Source organism: Miniopterus natalensis, chromosome 3, assembly GCF_054644295.1.
Source record: "Miniopterus natalensis isolate mMinNat1 chromosome 3, mMinNat1.hap1, whole genome shotgun sequence".
Taxonomy (NCBI): domain Eukaryota; kingdom Metazoa; phylum Chordata; class Mammalia; order Chiroptera; family Miniopteridae; genus Miniopterus; species Miniopterus natalensis.
In genome coordinates, this window is record NC_142083.1 from 25,558,554 (window position 1) to 25,574,809 (window position 16,256).

Here is a 16,256-nt window from a genome sequence, read left to right on the forward strand (position 1 = left end):
CAGGATAACACTATCATAACAGTAACTTACATTTTATAGGGCTTCAGCTTTTCAAAGCCTTTTTATGTCTTTGATGTATTTACTTTTCAGGAGAAAGCCAGATCCAGCATACCAGTGTCCCATGCTTCTGCTGGAATGGGGGGTAAGTGGGGTGTGTGTGTGTGTGAGGAGCTATCTCTGGTGTCTCTTCTTTTTCTCTTAAGGACACCAGTTCTATGCAGTTAGGGTCCAACCATATGACCTCATTTAACCTTAATTCCCTCCTTACAGGCCTTATCTACGAACACAGTGACATTGGGGTTTAGGGCTTTCACGTACGAATTTGGGAGTACACAATTCAGTCCACAGCATGCAGTGTGCTGGAGGAGGGGGTTTCAGGGTGTCCAGGGTTCTGGGAGTAATCCTGAAGGGTGCAGAACTGAAAAAATAAGACAGATTCTAGAACATTGCACTCACTCAAATATGAGGGGAGAGAGTTAAAGCTGAACAAACATTTGGTCCATTTCTCCTTGGGGGCAGGCCCAAGTGTCATGATGGGATATTTAGGTGTGCCCCAGCTACAGAAGACAAAGGGACCAGCTGGACCCAATTTGCATTTGTAGGAGGCATCTTCAGGAGGAGGGCAGCTTGGTGACCTTCACAGCCACATGAGAAGGCCTGGTTTTCCACTGGAAGGAGGTGTGGGAGCTAATGGCTTACTACAGGGCAAAGTTCTTTGGGAAAAGTGTGGAGACAAATGTGGCCCCCACATCTATTTTGATGGTTTGGGTCTAATTTCTGTGGGGAGACTGGTCCCTCTTCAGACCCTGAAAAGACGGCGACTACCAGATGAGCAAGCAAAACAGGCAGAAATCAGCATCCCTGCCCTTCCCAGACTCTAGGCTGTCCACCTGGTGGGATCAGGGGGCCTGGGCTACAGCCAGAGCACAAAGCTCACTTGCCTCTTGGTCTCAGGACACACAGGTGTGGCTGAGTCTCTATCCAGACTTCAGATTAAAAGTCTTATGATTTGTAATCCAACCACAGACCCTCTGTGGTTTTTAGTCTCCAGCTGGGGTGCCAGCTGCCCGGGCCAGCCGTCAAAACCCCTGAAGTCAGAAGAAAAGCCTGTCACTGTGAGTCATGGGCTGGGTGCTGACACAGTGGGAGCCCAGGAGGCTCTGCTGGGGCCTGTGACCATGGAAGGGAGGCAGGTCACTGTAAGGGTGAGTCTGCAGGTACCTGGGCCTCGGCATAGCTCTTGTTAGAGACCCCTGGACAGGTTGGCCTGGAGTCTACCCACCTGGCCTCTTGGAAAATTATAGGCGGGTTCTGCTCTGCCACCACCTGGAGTCTGTGAGTATACGAGTGTAGGTGTAAGGATTTCAACAGGCCAAAATCATCCTTAAAACCCAGAGCCTTCTTTGTCTGGCTTCTAACAAAGAAAACTTTCTCCACCCAGCTAGATCCATTCTCATGACTTCCAGGAAAGTATTAGTTTAATAATAGCAAGTAAAATGAAAAGGTAGCATCTTAGAATTTTGGGAGAACTTGAAAGACCTAATTACTTTATAGATAATACATTCAGCAGCCAAAGAGATAAAGTGACTTGCCCAAGGTCACACAGGTAGTTGGTACAAAGACAGTCAGACCACAGGAGCACAGGGCACAGAGAAGGGGCTTGTTTAGTTTGTAACAGAAGCAAACACAAACCCGGCATGTGGTAGGTGTGGTAAATGGTATTGCTGTTCTGAATGGTTCATCCCCTTCTCTGTTAAGTGCAGTACACACCCCACTGCTGTCATTTGTCCTGTGGGGCCTCCCCATGGAAGCAGCAACACTAGTTGGTGAAAGACAGCTGTACCCTGGCTTTTCCTTTCTTTTTTTCTTTTTTTCTTTTTTTATCTGAAGACCTGTTAAAGGTGGTGATTTTTTTAAAAATTTTATTTTTGTTTAAAATATTACAGATGTCCCTTTTTCTCCCCACTGACCTATTCCCTCCCCAGTCCCTCTCCCCACCACTGTCTGTGTCCTTGGGTTGTGCATATATGCAAATAAATTCCTTGGTTACTCTCTCCCCCTCCATCTACCCGCCCTCCTCCATCCTTCTGACATTCGTCAGTCTGATCCATGCTTCCATGTCATTGAATCTATTCTGTTCATCAGTTTATTAAGTTCTTTAGATTCCACATATAAGCGAGATCATGTGATGTTTGTCTTTCTCTGCCTGCCTTTTCTGATTTCACCGAACCAGCCATGAGTTTCTCTGGGCTCCCCATGTGCAGCCTGATGGAAAGAGATTCTCCACTGGCAAGATATTACTGGAGCATTGGGAGAGGGCAGAGCAAGGTTCTGGCCCCGGGAGCAGCAACTTCAGGCACTGGCCTGCGAGCTGCTCCCAGAGCCCGAGGGCAGTGAGCAGCTAGGAGAGGCGATGCCATCCAGCCCACGGTCAGTGCCCAGGCTGCCTCCTGCCTTAGAGAGTTTGCATATGTCAGCCCCCATAAGAGTGCGAGCCAATCCCTATACTTGATCCCTGGTGAAGAATCATGAGCAGCTCAGGATCACACTGTACAATATAAAATTTATTATAAAACTTCAGCAAATATAAATATCCAGGTGCCCATTCCGAAGGGAGCTGCACGGTGGGAAGGGAAAAATGAAAGCAGATGGAGGATGCTGGAGGCCTCCAGGCAGCTTTCCATCAGGAAATCAGTGCTTTCTTTCTGAATGGGTCTTACAGAAACAGCCAACGTTTAAGGAAAAACAATGAAAAAACTCTACAATGCACAAAAATGAAACTCGGGTTCTAAGGTTATCGTGTGGCATGTCTGTCGGAGAACCACCCACACCCCTCCCTAGGACAGAGGGGTTTGGTGTAGGTGGCGATTCTCTAAATCTGGCATAATCTATAATTCTGTCATTTAAAAAAGGAAAGCACTAAGAAATGGTTTAAATAGAGACACTCACTTGTAAATAACTGAGAAAGAGAAAACATAAAGTATAAAGTCCTCTCCTCCAGCACGCAAGTCTGAAAGGGATGAAGCACCTTAGCAGGAATTTAATTTTTCCTGTTTCCAGAGGCAAAGTATCAAATTGGGACTGAGTCCCACCTCTCCCGGGAAGGCAGGTGCCCCTTGGAGATAACACCCAGCTCTTGTCACAGCACCAAGTCCTTGCAAAGAGAAACTCTGTTGCTGGGGCGTGAAGAGGGGACCCTGGCAATGCAGCCAAGAGCTGTCCAGGCAGCCTGCTTCTCCTGGTTGGAGGCTGGGTAATCATGACCTCCAGAGGGGACCTCCAAGGTGGGAGGGAGGCTGGCATGCTTAGTGGCAGGTATTTTGTACCTATTCCTAACTTTGTGGCCTTTCTTCTTTTTACAAAGCACCAAACATTTAGAATTTAGCAAGTTCAGCTCCACTGACTTTCAGACTTGATGTAGCTGAAATACAAACACTGGGGAGCACTGCTCCTGCTCTGCAGAGCGGGCTCTGCTGCCTGCATCCAGATGTCAACCCAGCATGAGAGTGTGTGCTTATGTATGCACAGGTACACACACCCACACCCACACCCACGCACACACGCATGCACACAAAGAGCCTAACAGCTAACAGTTTTTCTTCTTTCAGCTTCCACCTTCCTTGGACTCATTCCCATGAGGACTGGACAGCTCATTGGTGCTGAAAACAGGTATTTTCTCGGCCCTGGGAGGCGGCCCATGGACTCACAGGTTGGACTTGGAGCAAGTCTCGCAGCACTGCTGGCCGTAGAACTGGTGGCCGCACATCCCATGCTGGGGCACCAGGGAGCACCAGTGCAGGTGGTCTCTGCAGAAGGTGTCTGAAAGTGAGCAAACTCCCGTTAGTCAATGTCCCCATGCATGGGTGGTGGCCAGGGCCAAAAGCTCATAACTCCGCTGGCAATTCAAGGTAAATTTGTCATTGTCTTGAGGCTGTTGAGGGACAGCAGCTTTTCAGGTCAAATGGGGCCATGTGTAAAATGCTGTTTTTATAAGGTCCTTCCTAGAAGGTCCCTGCAAACTAAGGCTGTCTTGTTTTTGTGCTAATCCCACCCACTCAACCACTCATCCACCCGAGACAATGGGCTCTCTGTGGACCAAGTTTGATCATCTAATTCCCTGAGTGAGTCCATCCTTGCTCTCCCCAGCTCCATCTTCTCTCTGAGAAGCCTCCAGAGACAGACTGTTGGTCTCTGCAAAGGCATTTGAGGCTCTGTGCACAGGGATGGTGTTTGAGATTAATGAGGTGGGCTTTGTTTAACTTATCCCTGAATAAGGTGAATAGCCCTGTCCCAGGAAAAGACATCATGCTTTCTTAAAGCTAGACTTAAATTTGCCAACTTAGATGTCATTTCTGGGGAGACGTGAGAAATGAGGGCCGTTTTATGGAAAAACTGGAGGAGGGGACAAAAAGGGGAAAAAGGCATAGCAGAGACAAGACCTGAACTCTAGGGGTCTTAACGAGTGGGCATCTCAACTTCCTCAGGCTCTCTAAGGAACCGTTCCAGAAACTTGACAGCCCCACCCCAACATGCCAAATCACAGGGACTCCTGGCACTCACCTTTCTTCTCTGCGACAGGGCAGAAGTGGGTGTTGCAGGCCAGGGAGGCTTCAGGCTTCTGGTGAACGAAGCAGCCCACGGCCGGCCGGCCCCCCGCCAGGCACTGCACTGACCTGGTCTGCACGCCACCCCCACAGCTGGCTGTGCACTGGGAGAAACACATGCATGACAGTCACCCATGGCTGCTTGGTTCTCAGGGTGCTCCCCTCTTCCAAGCATCCCCCTCCACCCAGGCTCCTCCAGGTGGTCTCTCTCTTTGATGGTGGGTGGCTGGGATTAATTCTGGATTAATCCCAGGTACGGACAGAGGGGACAAATGCCTGGAAGTTTAGAATGTTCTTGAATCACTCATGGGCTGATGGACACAGGAAAAGGGCTCACATCTGGGGATACGGCATTGTTCCCTGGACCTGTCCAGGTGCACACATACAGAATATACGACTGGGTCATCTGAGATTTACTGTGGGCGGGAAATCAAAAGAGGGGTGACCAGAAAGGCAGAGGAACCCAAAACTGAAGCAATCCATCAGTCCAATAGAAAGCAACTCAGACTCCAGACTGTATCACACTTGAGCTGTTTACACTGAATAAAGTTTCTCCGCACCCCAAATTGAGGATTCCTCCTGGAGTTCACTCGACACCAATAGTCATCGGTTGACACTGCTCACTGAGATGCTGCTGGTGCTCTGGGTCGGGCCATTGCTCTAGATATCAGAATTGCACCAGCAAATACCTATTTTTCTTTCCTTTTTCCTTTCAGGACTGACTTCAGTTATATCTAAATTTAAGAACAGTGGTGCATAGAGTCCATATTTGTCATGACTGCAGACATTTTAACAAGTCGTCTTGTCAAGGGCCTGAAACTTTTTGTGTGTGGCCTTGGCAGTCACTGTCATCCTTCAGTCAGACAGTCCACCAGGTGTTCCCACTTAAGCCATTCCAAGACCAAATTAAAATGTGAACCACCCGTCCCTAAACCCAAATGACCGATATAATTTAAATCAGTACTACCAGGCGACAAGCTATTAAATTTGATGACAAGCAAAGCCATTTAAATCAACAGAAACCCTGCAGATCAAACAACAGAATCACGATCTTTATACTGTTACAAGAATAAACCTGTCTGGGGGCAAAGTTCAGCCAGGGGCTGGCCATGTATTATGGCCTGACAATTTCCCACAGTTTGAGTCCCAGAGTCCTGGGTACAAGTGCTTATGGCAAGCACAGCCATAAGAGTTATCACTCCCCACATGTTAAAGTCTCAAAAGATAATAGATGAGTCACACTGGATAAACATCAGGCAGGGCATGGTAAAAATGACTTATTAGACAAACAGATGGAGTATTTCAGATTGGTAAAATCTATTACAGACATGTTTTAGTCTTTTTGTTTTGGCTTAAATTAAATACCGGTGAATCTTGTTTTCCTCTTTGTAAATTTGCCTGTAGTCTCCAAATTGAGCAGAGTGGCCTGGCTGCTAGAAGGTGGGGAACCGATTTCAGGAACCACAGTTTCCCCACTGACGGAGACAACAGTCTTGAGGAACCACCTCTACTTGTCTCCCACCCACACTTCTCTAGGGACAGAGGAAGCAAAGCACCTGCCCAAGAAACACCTCAACTCCACCCCTTAGCTCATCCATCGCTTCTTCTGGTCTGACAAACTGCACTCAGAAGAAAGTTAAAGGGAAACATTTATAGCTATTGATACTTTTTTGTTGATTCACAGTAGGAAATGCTTGAAAAGAATATAGTTTAAGTGTCCCTTGCTCCAATAATTTAAATTAAACAATTTCTAATTTGAGTATCTTTGGGGGAGGGGTTCATATATTTCTAAATGAAAAACCTATGTCAGGTTTGGAGACAACTAGAACCACAGTGGAGCTGGAACATAAGCCAAGGTTAGTATGTAAGGTCCGTGGAAGGGGTTCCTCTCCCTCCCCAAGCACTGAGAGACAGGTGCCTTCTGCGGAACTCAGAGACTGGGACACAGCAATTATAATTTACAAAGTTGCAGGGCTGAGAGAGCAAATACAAGAAACAGGACCAGAAATTATGGCGGAGGAACCAGAGTGTGGGCTGTGGCCAGGCTGGGATATTACGATGTTTTAAGAAGCTGGCTGATAAATAGCCAAGCCTGGGCTCACAGATAGATAGCCAGAGCTCTGACACAATGGATTGGAGAGGGCATCATTTAGAGGGGATTTTGAAGTGATTTTTTAATGTTTTAATTTATCTTTATTGTTGAAAGTATTACAAATGTCCCTACTTTTCCACCATTGATACCCTCCACCCTGTACTGATTTTATTCTGGTAAAAGTTTAGCTGATATTGAAAAAGATTCCATGATGGATTAACTTGATTCTGATAAATATTTCTGTTTCTTTCCTTTGGACTTAAAGATAATAATCATGTGTCATTTTTGCTCTGTCACATTTGTTTGTTTCCCACTCAGGTCAATAGCAGGAATTCTCAATCCTTAACAGATTTTACACAAATCGAGATTAGTGGTTTCTGTGGGGCTGGGGACACAGCAGCCTGACTTGGAAGTAAACCATAGACAACTCTTAATGAGCTTGTCTGGCTGTAATCCCTCCACCCAGACACACACACACACACACACACACACTCTCTCTCTCTCTCTCTCTCTCTCTCTCTCTCTCTCTCTCTCTCACTCTAGCCTGCCATTCACCAGCCATATGAGATAGGCAACTGTTTCAAATTCAGTCATGGACAAGCAGGGAGGAAGTGAGTGGTTGGCAAGGGAGCACTGCCTTTGGATTCTAAAGATGATACCACTACACATGGGTCTCTAATAGAGCACACAACATCAATGCACAATGGAAACAAAAACCCTGCGACAAGTGTGTGGTTTGATTGCTCTGGGAAAGAAAAGATCTCTAAATAAGGATGAGAAGTGGCTGCCCTGAATCATTCATTGAATTTGTTTTTTCTTTAAAATTCTCACATTCAGTAAACATTCTCTGCACACTTAGTATTGGGGGCTAGGTGCCCTGGTAGGCACACGAATATATATATTCTTGATATATATATCAAGGCACTATTACTATTGTTAACTCACCCTCCTCCTTGCCTTGTTTTTTATTTATATATATATATATATATATATATATATATATATATATATATATATATATGAGAGAGAGAGAGAGAGAGAGAGAGAGAGAGAGAGAGAGAGAGAGAGAGCTTCTATACACACACAATGTACGAATGTATACACACACATGCAAATATATAAAACACTTAGTATAACATCTGTCACAAAGCAATCTCTGGACAGACATCAGTCTTAATGGTTATTTTGTGGCCCTATCTGTTTTCTAGCAACTCATGTTCAAGTGGGCAGCCTTGATCTCTGACGGTCATTAGGCTCGAGGATGGACAGAGCATGATTCCTGCATGACAGGGGTCCCCACTCTAGTGTCTGTTTCCTGTCAGTGCTTCCTTTTAGTACAGGACCCCAGAGCCTCCCCCTCAGTAAACTTAGGGTGTAGGGCACATTCCCTGGGGGGCACCTGCACTCTTAGAGGGTGGGTTATGCTGAGAGCCCAGAGCCACCCCTGTCCAGTGCAGGCTGCCAGGGAGGGTTTGGCATGATGAGTGAGTGGGCAAGTGGGCGTATAGGACAAGCAGACACTGTCTAGGCTAGAATAACTTTGGGGGCAGGGAAGGCCATCAATAGGCTGCCAGCTGGGTTGTTTCTATGGCACCAGGCACTGACTAGATCTGAGAAATATTTTTGGCGAGAGACAAAGACCTGTGAAAGTTTCTTTGGAAGTGACAAAAAGACATCAGCCCAGTGCTCTTTGGGATCAGCTGCTATAATCATCGAAGGCCCAGCTTGGGGACCCCAAGAGGATACTTGCGTTGGGGCAACTTGGTGGTGCAACACCCCTGTTTATCTGATAAGCTTAGGATGTGACCTTTGGTGTGTTAAAGAAATGTTACCTGATAGGGTTCTGAGATCCTGGCCAAGGACCAAGGTGTTTATAAGGTGGAAAACCAGAAGTTTGTGGCCATGCATGACATCATTTTAATTTGCCTTTTAAAAGCCAACATTCTGCCCATGATGATGGGCTCTGACCTGGTCTGTGTTCTGCTGCCCAGAGTGGGGGTGAGACAGATCAGGTGCCCCAGAGCCAGGGTGAACTGTCAGGACCATGAAGAGGTACATGGTGACTCTAGGCTGAAGTCACATGATAGGGGTGGGCCCCACAGAGAGCCAGCTTCCCCCTCTCACTAGAGTCTCTGTGCCTCAGTTTCTTCATCTGTAAAATGGAGGTGATAATGTTACCTACCTCATAGTCCTGCTGGAAGGGATAAATGAGCTGGGAGCCTCACAATGCCTAGCACAGTGCCTGCGGTGGGAGGGGTGGCCCCAGCAGGCGGCAGTCCTTATTGCTGCGCATGGCAGCGAGGCTCCCAGCAGAGTCCAAGGGCACCTTCCAGGGAGTGAGAGTGATTTTGAGGACTCTCTGCAAGATGGGCCTAGCAGAGGGGGTCACACAGGCCGCTCACCACTGAACACAACTCACTCTCCCTCTTCCTCCACCTCTTTGGAAAGAAGGAGAATCCCAAAGACGGGCCTCCCCTGTGCAAAGAAGGAAACTGGCTCACTGGCTGACAGATCAGAAAGTAAAAGAAGTTCCCTTCCCCTCCCTGCGGGGACAGAAAAGCAAAGCGCCCTGCCCCGCCCGGGAAGAAGGAAGCAGTGGGAATGCTCCAGGTGGCCAGCTGGGGGGTCAGGCAGGTCAGCCCCTGCACCCCGCTGGTGAGGGGCAGCCCCACAGAGCGGAGCGAGAAATAGCAGCAGGAGCCCGGAGAGTGAGGGCGCGGCCCGGACAGGCAGGAATCAGGAGCCAAGGGCAGAGGAGCCCAACGGGCAGTGAGGGCTGCCAGGAGCCCAAGGACGAAAACGGGGCGAGGAAAGAGGGGGAGTTAACAGCGGTGATGGCAGATTTCTCCTTAGAGGTGAAGGAAGTGTGGAACGAGGAGGGAGGTGGGGACACGAAGGCCCCAAGAGCAACCCTGCTGGCCTCTCTGGTCCTGGGCTGCCCTGGTCTGAGGGCCCAGGCAGGACGCCACAATTCCAGGCTGTCTCGACCCCTATTCTCACTTAATTGTAATAAACCTACTATAATCCCACACCCACCTCCTTAGGCCTAATTTCTTCCCCATTTACTCATCTCCGAGGAATTCGGCCCAGCCTTTACCAAAAACATTACATTTTCCGATGCTTAATTGGGTGATGATAAAGGACAAAGCACACATGCCCTTAAAGATTCTGTCACTTTTCTAGACTGTCCTCTGCAGGAAGCCACAGGCACAGCCAGACACACAGGCACCTGCCCACACCCTGGAGAGGAGGGTCAGGAACGGCTTCGCCGGCGCTGACACCCCCCAGACACTCCCCACCAGAGCCAGCTGCCAAGGTCCGGAGCAGCGCCCCTACCTGAGACCAGGGCGAGGCAAACCAGCTGGCCCGAGGGGGGCCTGCGGCAGCAGACAAGGGGCGCTTGGGGCAGGGGAACGGGGCGCAGGCGCGTTCCAGCTCCAGGTCGGGCTGCGGCAGGTGCCAGCACTTCTTCGAGGTCAGCTCCCGGTACTTCCCAGAAATGTACTTTTCAGCACATTTTAAGAACCGCTTCTGTGTTCCCCTCTCACACGTAACAGAGCACTAAAAACAAAAGGAAACAAAAGCCGTGAGTGGAAACTATTTCGTCTGTGGCAGCTGCCTCTTTTACCAAATCCTTGAGTCAAACAATCTCCTGATTCTATCAGCTTGAAGATTTGCAGGAGTGTAAACACTCAATGAACTTCACTGGCATTTCAAAGGCATTACAGACTCTACCATTAGAAAAGGAGGCAATCAAATGCAGGAAGGGGGTAATTACGAAGCTATCATTTCACTGGGAAATCAAAATGTTGGGCCCGAACTGATATTAGAATGCACTGAAATTTAGTACCAAGGACATGAGGTGAAGCCCAGAGCTCCATGTGTAACACCACCCGACTGCAGTGCGAAGCTGGACCCTAAAGCAGGGGCAGGTAGAGGAAACCCAGGGCTCACAAATCTTCCCCAGAAAGCCCAGGGTTCCCTGTGAAGAGAGCAAGCACACACAAGGAGCTTGTTCCCCGTGGAGGTGTGCCCCCAGCCTGAGCAGTCACTGCTGAGGGACACCTGGCATGTGTGGAATGGGCCCGGGGAGAACCAGCGGGCCGGGCAGAAGGGGCATCTGCAGGTCGAGCAGGGAGCATATGGAAGGATAAGGCAAATAGGGGCCTTCCCAGGCATTGATTCCAGCCAACCCAACGTGAACAGTTTCTTCCCCAAATATAAGACCTGCCCATGGACACTGGTCTCCTGAAATAGGTCCTCTGAATTTCCCAAGGCATTGCACTCTCCTCCTGCTCGGTGTTGCGTAAGCACTTCCTGGGAAATGGCTGCAGCTGTTCTGGGCTTAGGTGGGTCCCCATGACCCCACTGTCAGCACATGTGTCCCCTACTCTCACTTGTACCCCATTCACCCATTCATCCCCACCTCAGCACCAACTGATGACCTTGTGGATGTCACTGGGTGGGCTGTTTAAGGACATGATCTGGAAGCTGAAGGACATGTCTAGAAGTGGGGTACCTTGAGGTTGGCTGAAGCCCAGATGGTGGCCTGAAATGGGAGGGGCAGAGATAGACAAAAGGGGGGTGGAGGAGGGGAAGAGAGAAGCAGTGAAACCAGCTGAGGAGGTGTAGCCCCAAAGATCGACCTACTTCTGTCTGGACCAGGTGCATCTATCTGAGACCAGGCACACCTACCTGGGACCAAGCAGACACAAGCCACTGCAGCTTTTTGTGCTTGTGGCAGCGCTTAAGTGGACAGGCTTCATGAGCTCTGGGCTTGGGCTCCGAGCTACAGAGGGCGTCGGGCAGCAGCTGCGCCCTGGCTGAAGGGTTGGTGCTCTTACAGGCCACGGACCTCTTCCTCCACCCCTTCCCGCAGGTTCGTGAGCACTGCACAGGAAGAGTAAGCATCAGCTCCCAGTAAGGAATGGGTCAGACATTGCTGGGGGACCCAGGCTACAGGCCCTGCATGGCCTGAGAACCCAGCTCTGTGTTGCAAAGAGGGGCCCAGCTGTACCCCCTCCCCCATATCAACTCTGCCCAAGGTACCTCTGCCCAGGGTCCAGCGCTCCAAGTGGGTGGGCAGCTCTGGGGGTGGCAGGCCTGTCGGCTGGCGGGGACAGGCTGTGGGCACAGGCTGGCTGAGACCTGCTCTGATCTATAGTGGGCCCGCCGCGTGCACTGGACCACTCGGCTCTGCGTTCCACCACCGCACGTCCTGCTGCAGGTACTCCAGTTCCCCACGGACCAACTGGGAGTGGACAAAGAGACCTACAGTGAGGGACAATGCCACCTCTCCAGGAGAGGAGGGCCATGTCTGTCCAAGAAGCAGCTGACATTATTTCTTATCTCTACAGTCTACATGTGCAAAGTTATTTTTAGTTGCCCCAGAGGTCACCCCTGACTCCAGTTACTTTTTACTTTCTGGTGAGCTTTCCTGATTGTCATTCTTCCCCCTACCCTAGCTTCAGGGTCACCTGTACTTGGAAATAATTCTCTTTAACACAGCTTGTCTGTTTTCCCTCTATCTCTCTCTCTCTTTTTTTTTGTTAAATGGAAAACTTCAAAGATACAAAAATAAAGGCCCTCTGTGTCCCATCTATCCAACTTCAACAATTATCAACTTATGCTCTATCCCCTATAGCATTTTGAAGCAAATTCCAATCTGTAAATATTTCAATACGCATCTCTAAAAGATAAGGGTTGTTTTTTAACAGAACCACAAAACCATTACATCTAAGCATTGACAATAATCTTATATTACCTCTATATATTCAATGTTTCATTCCTGACTGTGTCATAAATGTCATAGTTTAATTGACTCTACCTGTTTGCATCAGACTCCAAATGAAGCCTCCACCTGCAATTGGTTGATGTCCTTCTTAGCTTTTAATCTATGGGCTTGTCCTTAATCTCATTATTTTTCTATTCATTTTGTTACAGAAACTGGACTGTTGATCACCTTACTGAGTCCACATTGCCTTTTTTTTTTTTTTTCCTGATTAGAGGATTTTGCAACTTTCACCCATCCTCTGCTCTTCCTGTAATTTAGTGGTTGGGTCTAGAGGCTTGATGAGGTTCAGGTTCAGTATTTTTTTGTATGATGACTTCAAAAGTGATAACTTCAATGGGAGCTCATAATGCCTGGTCATCTTTCCTTCAATTTGTTAGCAGCTGTGAATGCTCCAGAATGTTTCTTACAGCGACTTTTTCTCTTTTCTGATTATAAAAGTTTTCCCTTTCAACATGCTGACAAGTGACAGAAGTGGGATGGAGTTGGGTCCAGGCTCGGTTCAATGGCTCCACTCGTGGGTTTCTGATATGCTATTGGCTGGCTTTGTACAAGTCAGTGTGCAGGAGGGTTGGTGGTACACGCCTGGGTGGGGGGCACTGAGGCAAGAGAGAGCCTGGAGGTCAGTGGGCCAAGAACAAGGATGCATTTGGCTGAAAGGCCCTGAGATCCCTCCCAGGGACAGCTATTTGGACTCTAAGATGACTTACTGATTTTTACTTATATTTCTTTTCCTCTTTGAGATGTTTAAGCAAAAACCAAAAATTCTGTGGAAAACTTTAGGGCCCCAGAGTCTCCACCTTGGTGGTTGTGGGAAAGAGCAGTGGAGGGAAAGGAGAAGCTGTGCTCTTCTTTCTTTAGATGGCATAGTATGACCTGCCCCCCCCAATCCAGGAGCACAGATCTCCAGGAGCAGGGATCGCCAGCAGCCCCTCCCCAGCCCAGGCAGCACTGGGAGTCACTGAGGGCATCAGGGACAGCAGAGCCCAGGGACGCAGCCCGTGAGGCTCTGTCCTGACAGTCTGTGAACAGGGTTCAGGGGTTGGGACAGAACAGAGAGGAATGTTCTGTTTTCTCACCATTTCTGAGTATGAACTAATACAACAGCGGTTTTCTCCTAAGTCTTGAGATAAGATGGAGGATTTGTGACGATGTCCCCATTCATCCTTGGGCTTAATGACCCTGCATCTTTTCCTCCCACTCAGAACCCACTAGTTGCACTCGGGTTGAGGAGCCAAAGCTACAGCTAGAATGCTTGGAGAGGTTTTGTGAGGACTGAAGTGTGGGAACCTGAGTTATACAGAGAAAACCATCAAGAGAAAGACAGAAACAGAGAGGTAACCATTGTACTTAGTCCCTCACATTTGCTTCTGGTGCATTCCCTCTCTCTCTCTCTCTGTGTAAATATATATATGTGTGTGTGTGTGTATATATATATATATACATACATACATACACACATATATATGTGTGTGTGTGTTTAACATGATTGAGGATAGACAGTATAGACCTTTAAATTCAGCACTTCCACAATTCAATGTCTAGAACAAGCATTTTTCTTATACTGCAAAGCCTTTGTAGAGATATTTTCAGAGTCTCTAATTTCATAGTATGGACCAAGGCATATGCATATCTAAATAAGGAAACAGGCAAAAGGACTGAGTTCTGTGCTCCAGGAAAGACATGACCATCCAAGGTTGTACCAGCTCCAGGGGTGCTGTTCTGCCAAGATTTCTGAGCAAAAAGACCAGTGTCATTCCGCAAGTTCTCAAATGGGTTCAATATTCACAGCCCATTTTTGGACACTTGTGAAAGTTCTCAGGATAAGTCAGTGCTGGGAGAGGGAAACTGGTTACCCTTCCTTGATGGGAAGCAGAAGTGAGCTCTCACGCCAGCACTGCAGGCAGCTCTGATGTGTCCCATGTGCCTTCAAGCTGAGTTATGCCATGATATTTTTTACTTTCATTTGTAGAGGGCTTGAACTATTTTATACTGAGGTTTCTCCTGAAAAAAAATTCTATTATGTGTCTAAGAAAATTATTAAAAAACCCTGTAATACAAAGTTTTATTCACATGAAAAACAAACGATGTTGGGCTTATAGGAATTGTTCCATCTCAACTGTGGAAATGCTTCCATTTTTCAGGGTCAATAAAATTACTGCCTTTTATTTCACATTAAACCAAGTAAATTATGCCTCCTTGTTATGAAACTTGGGTTTTCAGCCTCTTGGCTGTGATGCTTCTGCCCTTGGAGCCTCCCGGCTGCTTCCCCTTGCTTTTATGTTTTCTCCCATTTCTTGCATTTGCTTTCTCAGCCCTGCAGCCTTGTAAATTATAATTGCTGTGTCCATACGAGGTTGCAAAGCCGTCTTGGCTACACGCAGGCTTTTCACACTCCCTTGTTAAGTCCTCTGTCTCCACCACCTTAAGCTGTTCCAACTGGGTTGATCCACTCTCTGCCCTTCTGTTAGCCGTCCATCATTAGGAAATCCTCCTGAACAAAGATCGTGCACAGGCATATGGAAACGCCGAGTGTCTGTTTTCTTTCACAGGCAGAGCTCTGGGGAAATGTCTTAATTTTAGCTTATGATAGAGTCAAAATTCACATAAGCTTCCATGCTTTCTGAGAGCAGACATGAGGTGTATTCAGTAGTGAACCAGGGGCCACACTTGTCTCACTTTGTTGTTTTTCTTGTCTGCCAATTGGAACAAAGCAGGCAGCTGGAATTACCCAAATCACGAAGACTCAGCCACCAGCCTTCACTTGTACTTCCCTGGCCCGGGCCAGGCACACCTTTAGGGAGGGCTGATGGGAGAGGTGATGATGGACTTTATGCTGTCACTCAACATTTCAGGCAGGGTTTCCTGGCACCATTTGTTAGACCTTCATTATCACTCACTATTTGTCAACGGTCATTAGTTGTTTCTAAATAAAATGACTTTCTCCTCTACATTAAAAAATATTAACATCTTGGTTTTGGTTATTTAAAGCACCTTTTGGAAAATGCAAATTTCCAATGAGAGTGTTTGGCTTTGGTCAAATACCTTGTCATGAACAACACCCAGGCAGCCACAGGCTGTAACTACCCTTCAGATTCAGAAGTCACTCCTCTTGGCATAGACCAGCACCAGCTGCTGATGGCTGAGCCCCACACACAGCCATCCAGGGGCTGTGACAGACTTAGCATCAGTGAGTCACTCAGAGAGCAAATAATGCTAATTCATTTTAGAATTCAGTTTCAGTTGTTTTATTTCTCTGCCTATTCTCTTTGAATTTTCAAGACAGCACCGGTTGTTCTATTTTCACAAATAACTTGACCTTCTAGGAAGTAGCCTTTCATGGCAGTCTTGGAGGCATGACAAATATCAGGTACTCACAGCTGGATTCAGTTCAGAAGAGGTGCGTGCTGGACGCAGCAAATGATCACATTAAAATCCAACTTTGCTAACGTTTGCTCCTCCATGTCAGCAGACTTGTGCACACGTAACTTTCATGTTAGTACAGCTGTCACGACTTCCAAATAGGCTGTTCTTAATCAAATCATCCACTCTCGTGTTCCTAAATGATCTTTAAAGACCTCCGTGACCTTAATCACAGACACTTACACACTGAGCTATCAGTGGCCCAGTGTAAAGACAACTCTGTGGTCCAATGGGCTGGGGATCATGTGACTTTTAAAAACAGAAGAGCCTTTCCTTCATGTGACACTATAGCACCTTCACATGTGTAAGTAATTTGAGATCTACCACACTTTTCTTTCACATGAAA

General features: G+C 47.7%; 1 protein-coding gene across 1 annotated transcript in view; it reads right to left on the reverse strand.

The window, feature by feature from the left end:
- Positions 1 to 2,401: 2,401 nt before the first annotated feature.
- ADAMTS16 (ADAM metallopeptidase with thrombospondin type 1 motif 16) overlaps positions 2,402 to 16,256 on the reverse strand; it is a 102,286-nt gene continuing 88,431 nt past the window's right edge. The window contains exons 18-22 of the mRNA XM_087815063.1: positions 11,746 to 11,947; positions 11,392 to 11,586; positions 10,033 to 10,257; positions 4,561 to 4,708; positions 2,402 to 3,819 (exon numbers count right to left, since the gene is read on the reverse strand). Of these exons, the coding sequence (XP_087671189.1) occupies positions 3,704 to 3,819; positions 4,561 to 4,708; positions 10,033 to 10,257; positions 11,392 to 11,586; positions 11,746 to 11,947 (886 nt within the window). The 3' untranslated portion in view covers positions 2,402 to 3,703. The remainder of the gene's footprint in view (positions 3,820 to 4,560; positions 4,709 to 10,032; positions 10,258 to 11,391; positions 11,587 to 11,745; positions 11,948 to 16,256) is intronic.